The sequence below is a fragment of the Electrona antarctica genome (genome assembly GCF_951216825.1).
Source record: "Electrona antarctica genome assembly, chromosome: 5".
Taxonomy (NCBI): Eukaryota; Metazoa; Chordata; class Actinopteri; order Myctophiformes; family Myctophidae; genus Electrona; species Electrona antarctica.
Window position 1 is genome coordinate 32,526,983 of NC_136810.1, and position 18,279 is coordinate 32,545,261.

General features: G+C 41.5%; 1 protein-coding gene across 1 annotated transcript; it reads left to right on the forward strand.

The window, feature by feature from the left end:
* Nucleotides 1–539: 539 nt before the first annotated feature.
* Nucleotides 540–17,389, forward strand: LOC306923774 (uncharacterized protein). The gene is made up of 20 exons (XM_079502071.1): nucleotides 540–711; nucleotides 5,850–5,978; nucleotides 6,073–6,182; nucleotides 6,590–6,704; nucleotides 6,902–7,018; nucleotides 7,128–7,189; nucleotides 7,894–8,037; nucleotides 8,549–8,740; nucleotides 10,570–10,660; nucleotides 10,774–10,915; nucleotides 11,568–11,751; nucleotides 13,348–13,447; nucleotides 13,984–14,114; nucleotides 14,724–14,755; nucleotides 14,874–14,986; nucleotides 15,218–15,363; nucleotides 15,443–15,537; nucleotides 15,853–15,931; nucleotides 16,031–16,139; nucleotides 16,993–17,389. The coding sequence occupies exons 1-20, from the start codon at nucleotides 651–653 to the stop codon at nucleotides 17,064–17,066; spliced, it is 2,226 nt and encodes a 741-aa protein (XP_079358197.1). The 5' UTR covers nucleotides 540–650; the 3' UTR covers nucleotides 17,067–17,389.
* Nucleotides 17,390–18,279: the final 890 nt, after the last annotated feature.

An 18,279-nucleotide genomic window follows, 5' to 3' on the forward strand; every position in this document is an offset into this window, starting at 1 on the left:
AGTCCAGGCTCCTTCAGTCAACACTTTTAAGAATAGACTTGACAAATTTTGGTCAACAAAAACATATGAATGTGTATGTACTTGTGAATTTTAATATGTATTTATGTCTGTTATGAGTCTGGCGTAGAGGATTTCATCCTGTGCTGGAAATATTTTCAATAAATTTCAATAAATTTCAAAACAGCACAATTCACTCTGGCAAGTAGGCCTACATGCTTTAAATACTTAAGTATTCAAAAGTGCAAATTAGGCTAGAAGTAGGCCTACATTTCTTTTTTAATATCATTGCATTGCTCTTTTAAAACTTACGACTTTAAAAAAAGAAATGTCCACTACTTAAAAAACAAACAATCCTAGTGAAAATAGCAGACCAATGTTTCTCTTTGAAATGTAGAGTCCATAAGTATCCCAAAAATACAAATACTCAAGTAAAGTACACTACTAAGGTAAATTCTGTCCACCACTAGGCCTACATTTCCCATAACCCCACGCGTGTCTGATCCGTGAATCAGTGCGCCCGCTCGCAGCAGTCGCGTCGCTGCTTGTCTTGAAGAACACAAGTGCATTACCCAGGCTGTAGTAGGCTACTGTAGTGTTACTGTACTCTGTGTACACTATTAGATAATATAGATATAACGTGAAGAGCAGAGATGTCCCTTTCAACCACGCACGCTGATACGAAAAGCCTGAGAAGAAGACAGGCTACCGAAGGTGACGTTAAATTGATATGTGGTTATAATACAATGCAAAACTTTAAATACACGCACGAGATTGTCCATATGGCGAGTAGTAGACGTAGTTGTAAATTATATTAAGCATATGCATTACTCTTCGATATCACTAGCATAAATTCAACATATGGTATATAACTTATATATGACGAAGCGGCACCGTTATATTATGTCTGCGCAGTGGCGTGCACAGACATTTAGAGGGGCAGGTGCTCAAGTAAAAAAAGGGCACATTGCCACCTTGTGCAGCGCGTGGAACCGACCATGGTCCACATGTTGTAGTTGTACAGTGAGTGTACACTGTACAAAAAAAAAAAAAAAAACACTTTTTTAAAGGGGCACATTTGTCCAGAGGGAAAAGGGCAGGGGGTTCTCTAGCACCCCTAGTGTCTATCTGTGCATGCCACTGTGTCTGCGACTGCCTGTGTGTGTGTGTGTGTGTGTGTGTGTGTGTGTGTGTGTGTGTGTGTGTGTGTGTGTGTGTGTGTGTGTGTGTGTGTGTGTGCGCGCGCGCATGTGTGTGTGCGTGAGTGAGAGTTCCCAATGCTGTTGTTTGTTTTCTCTTAAATTCATCACAAAAGAGACATGGACAAAAGTGGCCTTCTTATGTAACATTACAACATGTTTCAGTAGACAGTTTTTCAGTTGCATAAGCATGTTGTAACTTGTAACCATCACACTGTAGCCTATATGCCTATAATAATTATTATTATTCTATTGTCTCCCAATGACCATGACATTTTATCATAGGCCTATAAAAGATATATAATAAATAGCGATTTAATTGGATAAACAAAAGTTACACAAGGCAGATATGACAAATAACTACAAAGCCCAGGCCATAATGGTCTACTTAATATTATACTTTTTGCCCTAAAAAGCATGCCAGGTTGAAAGTGGTTAAAGGAGATAATTATATAAATAAAGATAAAACTATATACAGATTAATGGAAACGATTATGTAAAAAACGGGCCACTCCTGAAAACTTTGGAAGGGAATGTTAGCCAATCAGTGTAGAATCTGAGAAATACAACAGACTCGTCTTGATCACATGACTACAGAGATCATGTGTACCGATTTGCGTGAGATTTGGATGAAATCTGTGCGACTAACATAAGCAATGTGTTTAGCAGAAATCAGCCTCATGGTGGCGCTATAACCGGCAGATGTGGAGGGATGCAGGGACAATGTTTTTCCATGGCCTCTAGGGAGTGCGCATACATAAGTTGTATACAGATTGATGCAGTTATAGCTAAAAACAGAAATTGGCCTGTTATAGCGCCACCATGAGGCTGATTTGGAAAAACAATTAGTGGCATGTCGTCCTCTGCCTAGTGGAAATGTGCGTGTATAATTTCACGGAAATAGGCTTATCTCACAGCCCGCTTTCCACGCCCACTTCCGGTAGATAGTGGTGTCATTTAACATTAGCATTTACACGTTTTTTTCTCTGGAGAATCTAAGTACATTTTCTAATGTAAAAATGTGACAGACCAATATTATTATGAAGCAAACAAGATGGTAAATCAGCTCGAACAGATAGAACAAACCTTACCTTGAGAAAACAAAAGTTGTAGACTTCTTAAATAACCTCTGTTAACATGTAGTGTCTATGGAGTGACGTCACGCTATCACCACTAGCCCCGAAAGGGGGCGTAAAAAGGGGGCGGGGAAATTCTGTGAGATAGGCCTATTGCACACTGTGTTTGTGATTTGTGGCTTTTTGTTCGAAACGGACCAATCATGTGAGCTTTGGAAGCCAATATTAGCCAATCAGGATGGAAGATGGGAAATGGCGCAGATCCGTGTTGATCACATGACTATGGTGAGATAAGCCTAGTCTGTGGCTCAAGAGGTAGAGCAGGTCGTCCAATGATCCATGGGTCGGCGGTTCGAATCCCGGCTCCTCCTGTCTACATGTCGAAGTGTCCTTGGGCAAGACACTGAACCCCAAATTGCTCCCGATGTGCTGGTTGGTACCTTGCATGGCTTCCGCCGCAATCGGTGTATGAATGTGTGTGTGAATGGGTGAATGTAATGCACAATCTATGTAAAGCGCCTTGGATAAAGGCGCTATATAAATGCACCATTTACCATTTACTATGGAGATAGTGTATACCGAATTGTGTGATGTATGGATAAAATGTGTACGAGTAATCTACAGAAATGTGTTTTGCCTAAATCGGCCTCATGGTGGCGCTGCCTATAACAGGCCGTTGAAGAATATTTGGGGCAGAGGTTCGTCGTTGGCATCCAGGGAGTGTGTGTGCAAAGTTTGGCATGGATCGGGCCAACGGTGGCGGAGATTAGCTGGTAACGGAAGGACGGAAGAAAGGACGGACGGACGGACACACACACGGACGGAGTGCAAAACATACTCTCTCCCCATGCCTTCGGCCTGGTGGAGACAATTAGCCCTTCACTAAGTCCCTCCCCAAACCATCCTTGTCCAATAGGCATGTTAGCAGTGAAGAAAGCTTGACCTGCATAGCAACCATTGCTAAACTATTTGGATTGGCATTGGACAATCGCTTTTTGGGGTGGGATTTAGTGAAGGGCTAATTGCCACCACCAGTGACTGACAAACATGATAAACCAGTTTCACATCCAGCTGAAAGTCAAACAGAAAGAGGAATTGGAACCCAATAGGCTCCAACAGGGCCCAGTTCTGAATCTGAACCTTCAAAAAGGGAAGCAGCTTGCATGTTGCGGTCATGCTTTTGACCTCTTTGTCTTGAGTGGTCAGTAATTAGGAGGAGCAGCACCTCACATTCTAGAGATATATAATTATATATCAAGCAAAGGACAGAGATGGCAGGCTGGTGACTGAGGCAGGTTGTTACATGGATAATTTATAGGTTCATTGATGCTAAACAAAGGCCTACTTTGTTCTGAAGCTGCAAACATAGAAATCAGCTAACTCCAAAACGTTCATTTTCCAGGAAATGAAGAAAACCTTATATTTTTTTAATAAAAACCAATACTGCCTCATCAAAGTTGGTATTGTGACTTTATATAATTGTCAGATACTTGCATGAGAGGCGGAGAGGGGTGGAGTTAGCTCCTTTAGCACACAGGTCCAATGGAGTTAGCTGGTTTTGTCAGAAGCACCTTTTAATACTTTTCATTGGTTCAACACACAGACACAGTAAAGAGTGTTCAATAGAAACACACGGGACTACAAATTGCACGCCCCCAAATGAGACAGCGGCCCCACTTCTGGTCCGTTTCAACTGTGTACTGCAGCTGCCAATGCAATCCCTATGAGAGGCATCATAAAATACCCTAATTTCACTGGTTCATTACTGAGGCTATAGCGATTATTTTTGTGTTCTAATAAAGTGTCCCATATGTTTAATTTGTCCTTTCAATGTCACATACCTGCCATTTCAATATACATCCTACAATGTACTATAATATACTCCATCAGTTTGTGAAAAGTGTAAATCTCAAGTCAAAGTGGTCGCACGGTATATACGTCACGGATGCATCCCTTGAGGTTTTCAATACTCAGATATATTTGTTGTATTTCGTTTTATATGCTATGTATTTGTTGAAAATGATCTAAACAGCATCTTGCAAGACTATTATTAATTTAATACTCATCTGGAGAATTCACTAGGTAGTTGAAAATGTCAGGATGTCACTCCTCCATTTAGCTGGGTTATTTTCCCATGCAACTATTCAGCAAAGTTAATTATACAACAAGTTGACAGCGGTAAAACACACCGTCGGAGCTCCGTGGTAGGTAGAACATTTATAGTAATCCTGTGACATGTTCAAAATATAGACATGAATAACAAAGTCAGTCGGGATCGGGAATCGTATATTGAGTTCTCTGTCTGCCGTCAACCCTCTGCTCCGTTAACATTATGGGTAACTCATTCAAGTGGTAAATTAAATGTGAAATACATCCTCTATTGAGAAAACAACAATATATGTTGACAAAGACACTTCATACATTTGGAAACATATTTTTATTCAAATCAATATAGTCTTCAGTTCATTTCATATTATTTTAAAAGTAGGCTATAACTACAGTTGAATTTCAATGGACTTCTATGGGCTGGCCTGCAGTATCCGTGCCAACAGACCAGAAGTGGGGACGCTGTCTAATTTGGGGGCGTGAAATTTGTAGTCCCCGTGTGTCTCTATAGCATTGATTTATTGGGGGAGGGGACGCCAATATGATGGCTGAATCAAAATGTAAGATTTAAAGATGGAGTGCCGTGATTTTTTTCCACCCTAAAACATGATCATCAGGTCTTATTGTTATATAAGGAGGTATAATTTTTTCAAAAAAGTGTACAGTATTAGTTAAAATGCTGTTTTTATGTGGGCACGCCCACCAGTTCATTAAGGATGCCTGGTTTGCCTGGTGGGTGGTGATGGGTGGTGATCCACCTGAACTGAAGCCGCACCCACAGCTGTAGTTGTATGATAAAGGCGTAGGGGTTAGGGGAGGGGCTGATAGTGTGATGTCAGTATATTACTGTTTATTTCATTGGCCTGTTTGACTGTCAAGGGTTCAGCCTCCAGGAAGAAACTCTAAATACAAAGTTAATATACCATTGCACATAAAAACGACTCCAGGGTGTCTAATGAAGTACTGTCACCTCATAGACACATGAAAAACTGGAAAAATACAAAAATTGTGGCATTTAGTTATTGCACATGGCATGCACATTGCAAATGGTGTGAGAGTTCATTATTTTTGGGGGAGGGAGGTTTTGAGCCGTTATTGATAGCGACAGTGAAAATAAACAGGAAACACTGAGCGATATGCGGCAAACGGTCCATCTGGCCTAGGAGTTGAACAGGAGATGCGCCCTAACCTCCCGGGCAGCAGGCACCCACTGAACAATTGTGTAATATTTATTTGACTCTTTGAGGTACAGTTTTCAGCACATTAAAATACTTCACTAAACTCACTGATAATATACTGTATAAAAGCTTCACAGATGCTATGTTTTATGATAAATCAATGTTAAACTATACCATGTCACCCAAATGTCCATGCCAAGCCAATGGATGGATGCCTTTTATGATGTCCCATAACATCCCATAATAAGACAGAGTCAGTTACATTTGATTACAACTGTGTTCTCCTGTTGCAGATTCTCTAGTGGAGCAGGACTCCCAGGGAGCTTCCCAACAACCCGATTTACTCGACACGTGGAACACATCACCACATCCGTCCCTCCATCCAGGACTCTGCACAACTAAATGCCTGTCCACACACACATGTGAGCTCTACTCTCAAGGGAAATACCATTTCACAATAATATGGCATTTCATCCTATACTGTTATCATGTCAATGGCACTGTGTGTCACATCAGGTCACAGCCACCCTGTTTGTGATGACAGTTGCCGGGAAGAAATCCCATGCAAGACCACTATCAGAGCAGAGAATGAAGTGGAAGCCAATAAATTAGTCAACAACTATAGGGTGAGGGCAAAGGAGAAGGATTTCCATACATTTTCAGTTGTTAAAAACTCATGCATTGACTTCAATTATTGGTGTGTGTGTGTGTGTGTGTGTGTGTGTGTGTGTGTGTGTGTGTGTGTGTGTGTGTGTGTGTGTGTGTGTGTGTGTGTGTGTGTGTGTGTGTGTGTGTGTGTGTGTGTGTGCGTGCGTGCGTGCGTGCGTGCGTGCGTGCGTGCGTGCGTGCGTGCGTGCGTGCGTGCGTGCGTGCGTGCGTGCGTGCGTGCGTGCGTGCGTGCGTGCGTGCGTGCGTGCGTGCGTGCGTGCGTGCGTGCGTGCGTGCGTGCGTGCGTGCGTGCGTGCGTGCGTGCGTGCGTGCGTGCGTGCGTGCGTGCGTGTGCGCGCACGCGTGCGGGCGTGCATAATGCCAGTTTGGTTTCAGAAAATGGAAGAGCCATGTGACGGAGCGTCCACTTGAAGAGCGCTCTGATGTCGTTAAAGAGCTCTACTTTGAACTTACCATCATTAAACCACACATAGATGCAGGTAATAAGCTACTCCGAAGTAGCTTATTTGATTGTTTTGTGAGGTTTCATGCCACTGCCAAGTGATACAGACGGATGGCATTGATATATCTGTAACTAAGTACATAGTACCATATGTATCAGTAATTAATGGCTTATATGGATGTTTTCACTATGCTGGCCTGATCATGTGTCTTACTTTTCTTGTTCTGCTATCAGGTCATCTAATCACATTTGGAAACGTAGCGTATGTGTTCATGTTTGGGTGGTGGATGTTTCTGGCATACCTTGTGGTCAGCATACTAATGTTCAGCACTGTCCTTGGAGCAACGTATGGTATGGATATGACCATGGCTTCATTATCACTACATTTGATCACTAACTAATCTCACTGGATAACCATCATGTGCGCAAACACCTTTTTGTTTTCCCCTTCTTTTTGCAGGTAAGCTTTGCTGGCAGTTGGCGTGGTACTTCCTGTGGCCTTTCGGCAAGTCAATACTTGAGGTACCGTTTGCGTGTAGCTGGAGTCTGTGTTATTCCCCCTGTCTCTTCCAATAGATAGTTGCAGTCCCGCCCCCTTTAACCCATTCAGGCCTGACGTCGAAATTTAAAAAAAAATGTTTTCTAAATCATGACAATTTTCGGAAAGATTTGAGGCACATTTTAACGATTTTTCAAAAATAGCAGACCTACAAGTTCATAGCGCGCCACTCGGTGGCGCGCTATGAGCTTGTAGATCTGCTATTTTTCAATAGCTAAATTATAACATAATGTGTGGTTAAACGCTAACGTGACATGGATGCGTTCCAGGTCTCAATGGATTAAGCCTCGGACAAAGCCAACTCGGCTCACTGAAAAATCATGACAATAAGCAAAGATTTTTCGGCCGAACAAATAACTAGAAAGAAGAAAAAAAGGGCAGGGTACAACCCTTTTTATTTTTTTTCCTTTTTTCTAATTAGTTCTAATCTTTTGTTTATTGTCATGATTTGTCATCAAATCCTATCGTTTCAGCACTAGCCAGCCTATACATAGAACAACACATTTGACAAGTTTTATGTAGATGTGCCGTGATTTTCCAGCAGAAGCTGTTGCCACCCATAACACATTCCGAAGTATCTTTTTATTTCCAATGAAAGGATTTACATTAAATATCAGCCAAGTTCAATATTAAAGTTGTTTTTTGAATTACTCTATCCTTACTCCAGGTAGGAAATGCAGTGAGGTGCTGTGAGAATTCCCCTCACTGTGAGTGCACTTTAAATGGGGTGGAGGAAGCCGTCCTGCTCCCTTCATCCACTGATGCAACAGTCCGGGAACTTCCGGGAGGACCTCCAAGGAAACCCTACTGGGTATGTGTGCTATCACTGTGTCTCACTCATATTGGATCACAGCTCTTTATACAGAAACTAGAGAGCCTATGAAATGTATGGAAAGAAAGACGGTTTATGTTCAGACTGGCAGCCCAAATCCGATTTTTGGCCAATCCAGATTGGAATCACATTGTTTTTATTAGAATCAGAATCTCAACAGCCTGTGATGTATATGGAAGTCTATGTACTTTTAATGCTTGTTTAGTTTTAACAAACATTACCAGGCACCCCTCACTTCACACAAGTGGGATTTTGTTTTGAAGGGCAGAAGGCCAAACTGAGGGGCAACGGCAGCCATGGCCTTCATGGCCTCCATAAAATGCCTGCCCTGGTGGACAGTCAATCCTAAAGATCAGATTTGAGAAACAAATTGGATTTGCCTAGTGTCTGAACAAAGCCTTTGTGACACAGCAACAGACTAAACCAGACATGGAAATCAAGTTCAGCACATGATCATTTAATGAAGTGGTGTCCCCTTCATGTTGTGTAGCATCGATTGACCACATATGTATGGCTGCTGCTGGGTTATCCTCTTCTGGTCGTGGTTCATGCCCTGGCTTGCTTCCTCTCCTGGATACTGGTCTTCACCATCCCTGTGGCAAAGATGAACGCACGTACCCTGGGGACCATTCTCCTCATGGCACCTGAAGACATCTCTGTTTTCTCATGCTCACGGGTGAAGGTAAGACATAGTGATCCAGTTACAGTACAAAAACACCCTGACGCCGGTTGATATGGTCTTATTGAAACTAGCTTTTTGCACTCTTAAAGTACCATACTGGTGGTTTGGCATACCTAGATCATTGACTATCTGAACGAAAACACATCGCTTGGATGCAACTGGGACGTATCCTCAGTGATGTACCACAAGGTCATCGGGGTTTCGGGTCTCGCGAACATCATACTGATCAAATCCTGACTTACAGTACGTCCCATACCAGTAGCTACTCTCGATCAGACCCACTAGGGAAAGACCAGGGCCACACAATCCGTTGGATCCACTCCTGGAACTACTCTGCCAGGACTGGGAGGTACTATTCTGGCATGTAGAGGGACTAGGCTCTGTGGGTTGACTCCTGTCCGGGCCCCTCCTACGTCTCACCAGGTCCACTCCTGCTCTCACCAGGAGTACAGCTAGGACCTGTGTGTTGCACCAGACATTTCATTCAGGAGTGGTGGTTTCTTGAGCCGCAATGATTCTGCAGGCTCCACCTGGGCAACGGTGGTACTGCAGGCTCCGTTTGCGGCTCGAATGGCCCCTAAAGGCCTCATCGAAGGTTTTTGGGCTTCCTCCTCACGGAGGATGCAGGCTGGGGCGCTAACCCATACTGCTCCCGGCGTGCCGTCTACATTCCGGCTGTCACCCGTCTCTCCGGTGGTCACCAGACTATACCTGGTTGTCAGTCACATAGTCTATTCCTATGAGTCACTATAAATAGAATACCCCAGAACGAAAATACATCGCTTGGATGCAACTGGGACGTATCCTCAGTGATGTATCCCAAGGTCATCGGGGTTTCGGGTCTCGCGAACATCATACCCTTCCCTCGGCCTCGGGTGACCCAGCCGGGGTGATAAATATGGTATAACATCATACCCCTCACTCGGGTGACCCAGCCGGGTGATAAATATGGTATAACATCATACCCCTCACTCGGGTGACCCAGCCGGGGTGATAAATAGGGTATAACATCATACCCCTCACTCGGGTGACCCAGCCGGGGTGATAAATATGGTATAACATCATACCCCTCACTCGGGTGACCCAGCCGGGGTGATAAATATGGTATAACATCATACCCCTCACTCGGGTGACCCAGCCGGGGTGATAAATATGGTATAACATCATACCCCTCACTCGGGTGACCCAGCCGGGGTGATAAATATGGTATATGGTGTACTTGACAAGACTGCGGATTATTTTCCAAGACGTACCATGTTTGTTTTAGTTTTTCTAGGAAGCCAGTGATTCAGTTAATTTCAGTACGGTTTGAAAATCTTCTTGCATAGACTTGAAACTTTCTCTTTTCAGACCACCCAGAAGAAGGTAGCATCACTCTCCGAAATGTTGTTTTTCTTTGTCCGTAATAAACGTTTTGGCATTGCAAGCTACAACTATGAGTGTGCTTGTTTTGATATTGAGTTTACCCAATACATTTTATTCATATGATCATCATCATCATCAAAGTTGCATTATTGTTGCGTTGTAGTGCATTTTAAAGTGTGGACTGATTTGAAAAGTCTGGTTGAAGATTTTCCTGGAGAAAAGATCTAAATCTAAACTAAGATTGATTAAAAATTTTAATTGAAACATCCATGACATATTAACTGAATGAAGTTTAACCAACTTTGATTCAATTATTCAGGAAATATTTTGGGACCATGGAGAAAATGTAAATATATGCTAAATCAAAAAATGTAACCATTCATGGAATTTGTTTTGTACAAAATATAGCTAAGCTGTGAATATATGCTTCAGGTTCACTAACTATGTCATTTATATTTTCTTAGCGTGACACCAGAGCACTCCTATGCTGTTACCATGCAATAAACTGGTACTACTACAAATATACAGTTGATGGGATCAATGTCTTTGCTGTCAGTATCCTTTACCTAAAGATGACCTGAAGGGTTCATTGTATATTGTGTGTGTGTTTGTGCATGTTTGTGTCTGCGAGGCATAAAACCAGTTTAAATCTTTGACTCTCATCTCAGATCTCCTCCCTCTGGTAATAGTTGCTCTGGTGATTGGATACATTGACAAAGACAATAAGTATGCCAGCTCAGAAGTCAAGTTTGGCATAGCAGTCTGTTCCACAATACCTTTGTCCTATTACATTGGTATGGGAATTGCCAGGTATGTGCTCTTTCTTGGGATAAATTCACACAAGGATAAAATAAGGGTGCAACAGTTAGTCAAACGTATTTTAATTGATTATTTAAATGGAATACATTTTATAAAATAATTGATGGGAGTGGTCAAACTATCAACAACCTTCAAAAATACCAAAAATAGCAGACAGATGAGAGCAATGTTCTGTATTTTTCCGTGACCCCGTTCTACGACTAAGTAGAACGGGGTCATGTTAGTCATGAAAATGTATTTTGTTGAAATGTGATTAAAAGAAACTGCTCTCAATTATTTGATTAATTGAAAAATGTATCAATAGATTAATCACTAAGAATCTTATCTAATCTGATTAGAAAACCCTAGATTCAAGACAGAGCATCTCTGAGAATCGTTCACTCTACCGTGTTTGGAGAGTTTAGACAATCTATAACTTTCAAATTTAAATTTAAAAATGAACAGATCACAATTGGTCGATTTGACATATCGTATTACTTGTGTGTGTGCCGTCAAAATTGTGGGAAGAGTAGCTTTTGGGATATATCCATAATAATAAAACAATATATATAAAGTCACCGAACAATAAGACTGTGGTTGCCACTCAGTCAGATTGAAATGAACACTGAGGATTTGCAGTTCTCCTGTTCTGTCTCCCTTGCAGTATCTCAGCCCAGAGTAACTTTGCGGTGGGAGCAGTGGTAAACGCTTCCTTCGGCTCTATCACAGAGTTGACCTTCTACATCACAGCCCTGATCAGAGGTCATCGGACAGACAATCCCTGTCTACAGGAGATGGTTAAGGCAGCACTGACTGGCACACTACTTGGATGCATCCTTTTCATCCCTGTAAGTCCCTGTACAACAAAATGGAAACATGGGGCTTGCCACTTTCAACATTAAAAATAAAGTTTCTAAAGTTCAATATGGTGTGAACACATCATTGGGTCATCAAACAGATTACAAAGGTGCCTTTTTTACTATTTTGAAAAACATTTTTGAATAGTTAAAATAGCCAATCTTCAAGCTCACAACGTATCGATGTAGATTGGCTATTTTAACTATTCATAATGTTTTTCAAAATAGTAAAAAAAGGCAAAGTACCTGTAATTAGTAGAAGGACAAAAATAGAGCCCCATGAGTCCTGAACCCTTTGGTTTGGTGACCCTTTGACCTCAAGTGCCACCATCAGGCAAAACTTTGTAATGAGCAAAGTTGAGAGATTTCTAGGCCTTGGCCATGACTAGGTCTGCTCTGCAGACCTTCTTGTTCGTATAGTTAGTTGAGATTATTGCGACCGCAGCTCGCATTTACTATGAAAACGTCCATTTCCCATCATTCACATAGAATGCATAGATGGTCTCGTGACATCATGTGACATCATCAGGGATGGGGATCCCTGATGTCATAGTAAATGCTACATGCTGTCGCAATTAAGCCCATATAGGGACATCCCTGATGTCATCAATATTGGCCAGCAACTCTAGCTGACCTCAAACCCTTAGATCTCCATATATGGATGGATATATTTCAGAACCTGTTCTGACATTCCATATGTTGATCCTTCCCCAATCCCCATCCATCCTTCCTCTTCGATGTCTCCCTTTTGACTCATACCTGCAAACTCTAGACGGGCCTGCCCCAAAGTTATTAGTGCAGCCACGCCTGACAGCCGGCGAGTTCTCAACAGGCCTGAAAATGTAGGCCCGGCCCTACCTGGGCCCTCATCAAACCCTTTACACTCAAGAGAATGTCCCCACTACCACCCTTACAGTACGTTTTAACAGCGGGCGAGCATCGGCCGACACATCGCCCAATCGCCAGTCATCGCCCAAAAAGATGAATTATTTGTATATTTTCGGGCGACGTTGCCCCGCCCACCTTTCGAACCATCGCCCGTTCGCCTGCTATCGCCGGTAGTCACCGGGTCCCATAGACCTGTACACTCAAGACATGCTCCTTATATGGCCAATACAGAATTCATTCCATGTTAATCTGACCCCCCATGCCAAAGCGCCTAAGGGCTTTGACATGGGTTCAGCTCCATATATGTGGTCAGCATATATTCTCAACTGATGCGTGCACGCGACGTCGCCCTTTAGGGCGTCTTACTGGTTATAGGCCTATTTAAAACTAAAAACGAGGTGTGACCTTTTTTTTAACTGAAACAAATAAACAAAACACACTCTATAAAACCAACTGAAACGATATTGTGTATTTACAAAGCAAATTAAAATAAAATATACAGAAATTGTCTTTCGTTTTTATCCGTCCATCCATCCCACCCATCCATTTATTGAGACTGAAAACAGAATTGAAACAGAAAAAATAAAAACAAATGATAATAAGTCACTCTGCATATTACACTGTACATAATTATTCCTTGACCTGAACTACCTACCGGTAGTTGTAAAACTATAAACATGAACAATTTGTGTCTTTCAGGGGATCTGTATGATCATTGGCGGTCTGAAACACAGCGAGCAGCGCTTCAATAGCCGCTCTACAGGAGTGAGCTCTGCTCTGCTCTTTATCTCTGTTGGAGGTAAGCGCTTGGATCTCATTTATACTTATGCCCTAAATGTAGATTTCTTACAGCAGTGGATTTCAACTCTTTTCATATCAAGGCCCATTATTTATTTATTCTGCTTTGGAGCCACAGACCACCATTTGATGAGATTTACCCTTGCAGACCCAAAACTAAAGAGCACACATTTCCATGCAAAGAAATGCTGTATTGATGTTGGTAGTGGTACCATAGGAGAGCTAACAGGCAAATGTTGATCACAATAACACTTTTCTACATTCTCTAATTGTGTAGACTTACTTAAGTAATGCAGATGTTTAACAATAATTGAACTCTTGAGAGTGTAAAATGTATCTAGAAGCTTGCGTCACACGACTTGTGGATCAGCAAAGAGATTTGGTATAAAGGGGGGAAAAGAGAGGACCAAGTACAGACCCCTGGGGGACCCTGTCAAAGAAGTATATAGGGTTTAATATAGTAATATTCTTATTTGCTAATTGTCTCCAAGTTTGTTCTTACATTTTATTCTAAGGTGTGAATTCTCTGTCATCCAGGTGTGTTCGCCCCCACACTATTCTCAAAGGCCTATGGGAACCTGGTGTGTGATGCTTGCACCTCCACAGGAGGAAACACCACAAGCAATAGTAGTGGGCCGTTTGTCTGCCATAACTGCCACTATGACCTGGTCAGTGACCTGTTGAATTAGAACATTTCCTTACACTGCTACACATTTTTATAAACATGCCTTAATATACTGATTATGTATTTCATACATAGGACCACAACGGAAACAAGGTGTTATCCTTTTAGCTTTAATGTCTTACTGTACCACTTGCTGTTTACATTTCTGACTAATAAAGTATTTACTCAATGAAAACGGTATACCATATAGAGTACCACCTGGGAATTCGTCGTTGGCGTATCAGCCTGACCAGTAAGCAAGAGCTAATGATCTGTAGGCGAGCAAATACAGCCAGGGTAGCCCTGGTCCAGAGCGTCTTCTCTCTAACGCTCTGGACCAGGTCTACACCCACACAAAAACGTTTTTAATCATCACTGCAACCATACCAGCCATGTTTGACATGCTGAGATCCTTCTACTACGGCGACGTTACCCTCGTTGACTTCGAGCATTTTCGCCTGCCCTGATTGGTCAGGTATTTGCGGGATTAGCCCTTGGTACTACTACTTGGTTAGTAGCCCTTGGCTACTAACAGATCACAGTCACTCACCTAGGGCAAATAAAGGCTAAATACTATGACAACTTGTTTTTGATTTTCTATTTTCTTCAACAGAACAACAAAACATTGTTCCACGACCACATTGAGTAAGTGATTGTCTATTAATTTGATATTGTAGCTGGAATATTAGCTGGAATAAAATAAAAAGGCTACGTTGTTATATACCTACAGTATTTTTCTTTCCTTGTGTCTGCTCATGTCTAGACCGCTGATCTACACTGTATGTGTCCTCTTGCCTGTTGCCTACATCATTGGTCTCATCTTCACATTGAAGACACACTCCCATATCTATGATATCCATGTTGGTGTGGGACCTGGTATGAGACTCTCCTTCGTTTCGTTACTCTGTGTAAGAAATACAGCTAAATTGAATGTAAAAAGACTCCAGATTATGTAATGTAGCTGGTGCTTAACAACATAGATAACTGTCAGACCGCCTTGGTCTCCTGCCGAAATATCCTGAGCATGTATGTAAGTCTGAGTGTACAAATGGAACCAAATGTGACGAAAATGACGAGTGTCCACGTCATGCCTTTGTGTGGGTTCAGTAACGGGCAACCCCGGAGCAGTGGTCCACTGGTCACGCTGGAGATCACTGGTCATCCTCATCATAGGAACTGTGCTAATGTCTGCATGTGCTGATCTCGCCACTGAGCACATCCAGCCAATCCTAAGCCAGCCCAATATCTCACAGGTGAATACACACTGACTCACACACACATTGCATAGAATTTTGTAGAACACCTCTGACATTATTCTCTCTTTCTCTCTAGTATTTCATAGGGGTAACAGTTCTGGCGATGGTTCCAGAGATCCCAGAGATTGTCAACGGGATCCAGTTTGCCCTACAGAACAATATCAGCCTCAGGTACAGTAGGTCCTTTGGAAACCCAAAAGTGAAATGCTGTGTCACAGAAGTCTAAAGCAGTGGTACTCAAATATGTTCATGTCCAGGACCCCCAAATTGATACGTACTTGACTCCATCCGAAAAGATATGTGCCAGGCCAGCGACACAAAACATTGATTTCACGTTGTGAGCTTGTAGATCAGCTATTTTCGAATAGCCAAAGTATGAACAAAATAAAGCAGCAACCACACACTCAAATCTCTGTGGAAAATATCCCAAAGTGGGACCACTGGGGTCCCTGGACCTAACTGTATCAAAATGGTTTACTTTTTCAGTCTGGAGGTGGGAAGCTGTATTGCCGTGCAGGTTTGCATGCTACAAATTCCTCTGCTCGTCTTATTCAACGCTTTCTATGTAAGACACCCTCCTTATGATTGTTGCTTTTAAAGAAAAGAAAAACTACTGGTGGTGGTTTCATTTCCTGATAACAGACTATTTGTGCATTGTTTTTAGGATGTGGGCTTCTTGCTCATATTCAGTGACTTGCACCTGTGGGCCAGTATCTTCAGTGTGATTGTCGTCAACTATATCTTCATGGATGGCAAGTCAGACTATTTTCAGGGTAAGTTGTTATACAGCGACTAATCCAGCAACATCTTTCAGAATCATAATAAATTTAGGGTTAGGGTTAGGGAAAGTCACTTTTGCTCTAGTCCACATTGTTTATTGAGCAAAAATACAACCTGCATGTTAGCCTTTAACTGTATCAGGGCAGGATTTTACTAGCCTCATATAGCCAGCCTTCAATCTGCCTTTGCAATGCATATTGCCCAAGGCAGCAGTGATATTAGTATGGCTATGTGAGGCTAGGATTTTACCCTGGTTGACTCATACTATAGCTGATGAAGTGTTAAATCTGCAGTAGTTTTTACACTTCAAGTACGTTAGCGGCCCCATGTGGCAGCAAGAGGTAAATTTTGATACACTCATTACAGTAAATGTGTACTAGTAGTATTTTAACCCGGGCAATGGGCTGAACTCCCCTGTTTTCAACCCTCACATGATTTCAAATAGACTGAAAAAAATCATGCATAGTGCAGCTTTAAGAAGAAATAACATTTTAAAACACTAGACAGGAATCAACACGTGTTACCTATGTAGTCATAAAGTAACTGTTCGTACAAATATAATATAAGTAATCAGAAATCATCACAGGTAATTACTTGCAAATGTCCTTCTGAGTCATAATCATTGTGATGTACTGCTGCCAGTTTGTGAAGAATCTGTCAGAACATTAGAGACCTCTTTATCCCTTGGGGCCAACTCTCGACCTCAGATCATCCCTAGGATGGTATTTTAGATTAATTAACATTGTTGGTTGTGCCAATCCAATTTCTTCCATAAATTAACATTAATGTAATTTTCTATACAAGTCTCCTGTTCAGATGTTATTGACCTTTTTGTTCATCTCTCAGGCACTGCTCTGGTGGTGGTCTACCTTATTCTACTGGCTCTCTACTTCTTTGCTCCTTCTCCAGCAAGCTGCTAAAGCCCGAATTATTCTTGTTTGCATGTAAATGCCAAGCCCCAAAAATAGCAGATCTACAAGCTCACAATGTGTTGCACTTCTACATGTTCAGCTATAGGCTACTATTTTTGGTGCACGATACCAGCATGTAACTAAGTAAAAACCGACATAACAGTGGGACACTGTGACCCAAATCCAAATGTGTTAGCCCAAGATGCACTCCATATTTTATTATTACCATGAAAACCTTTTGATGTGCAAATTTTATTCTTGTTACTGTTCAAGTTCAAGGGGCGGGGGGGTTAACAGAGGGGAATTGAAGCATTTAGCTTTTCTATGTTGATATCTACTTATTTAAAGTTAAACAACTCAGGGAGGTACTGTCTGTGTTGTGATTGCACTGATATACAATGGGTCAAATGGACCAAATATTCTGGTTTTTATTGCCATCTATCAACCTGAACATTTCAAATATAAGATCTCCCCAATCTGTATGTCTCACTCTTTCCACACCGTCATAATATGCAACTCCTCAGTGAAATCCTGAATTTTAAATTGATCTCAGAATCAGTTGTGCATGCACTGGAGTAATTGTTCTGTATTCATAAATGAACGTCATAAGCTGTCCACACAAGCAAACAAGATTTTCGTTACTGTTAGAAGAAGGGGGAAAAAAACCACTATTATATATACAGTATATATATAAACTTTGCAAAGTGCATATCAGACCTCAAGGCAATACAAACTAGAACATTTTAAAGTAAGTTTGATATTCCAGTGTACTTGTCTACTTCTTTCATTGTAAACTTTACAGTGTACAGTAATATACATGACTAATCGCTACCTGTGTACACAGTGTACTGTGAGCTAGTGAGCTAAGGAGGTGGATAGATTATTTTTTAAATTAATGGATAACATAGCCTTTAGGGTATTTTGTATGTTCAATGCTTTGCATTAACCTTTGTTAACGTATAGTAACAGCTATCAAAAGTATACATTTTCAATCACCTTTAAAAATGTTGTATTACTTAAATTGTGACTGAAATAAATGTGAGATTATTTAAGTAAAACTATGTGAAACAGGATAATTTTAGATAATAATTAAGGGTACAACAGTTAATTGAACTGATTGAACAATTATCTAAAGATTTTAATAAAATAATATGGGGGAAAGTGATTGAAAATGTTACTTTAAAAAAAACAGCCAATCTACAAGCTCACATCTCAAGAAACC

Bases quoted from the DNA above. Each gene is read 5' to 3' on its own strand.
- LOC306923774 (XM_079502071.1), top strand. From the start codon at position 651: ATGTCCCTTTCAACCACGCACGCTGATACGAAAAGCCTGAGAAGAAGA. The intron at 712-5,849 runs GTGACGTTAAAT...CTCCTGTTGCAG, and splicing joins AAGAAGACAGGCTACCGAAG to ATTCTCTAGTGGAGCAGGAC. The intron at 13,448-13,983 runs GTAAGCGCTTGG...TCTGTCATCCAG, and splicing joins GCTCTTTATCTCTGTTGGAG to GTGTGTTCGCCCCCACACTA.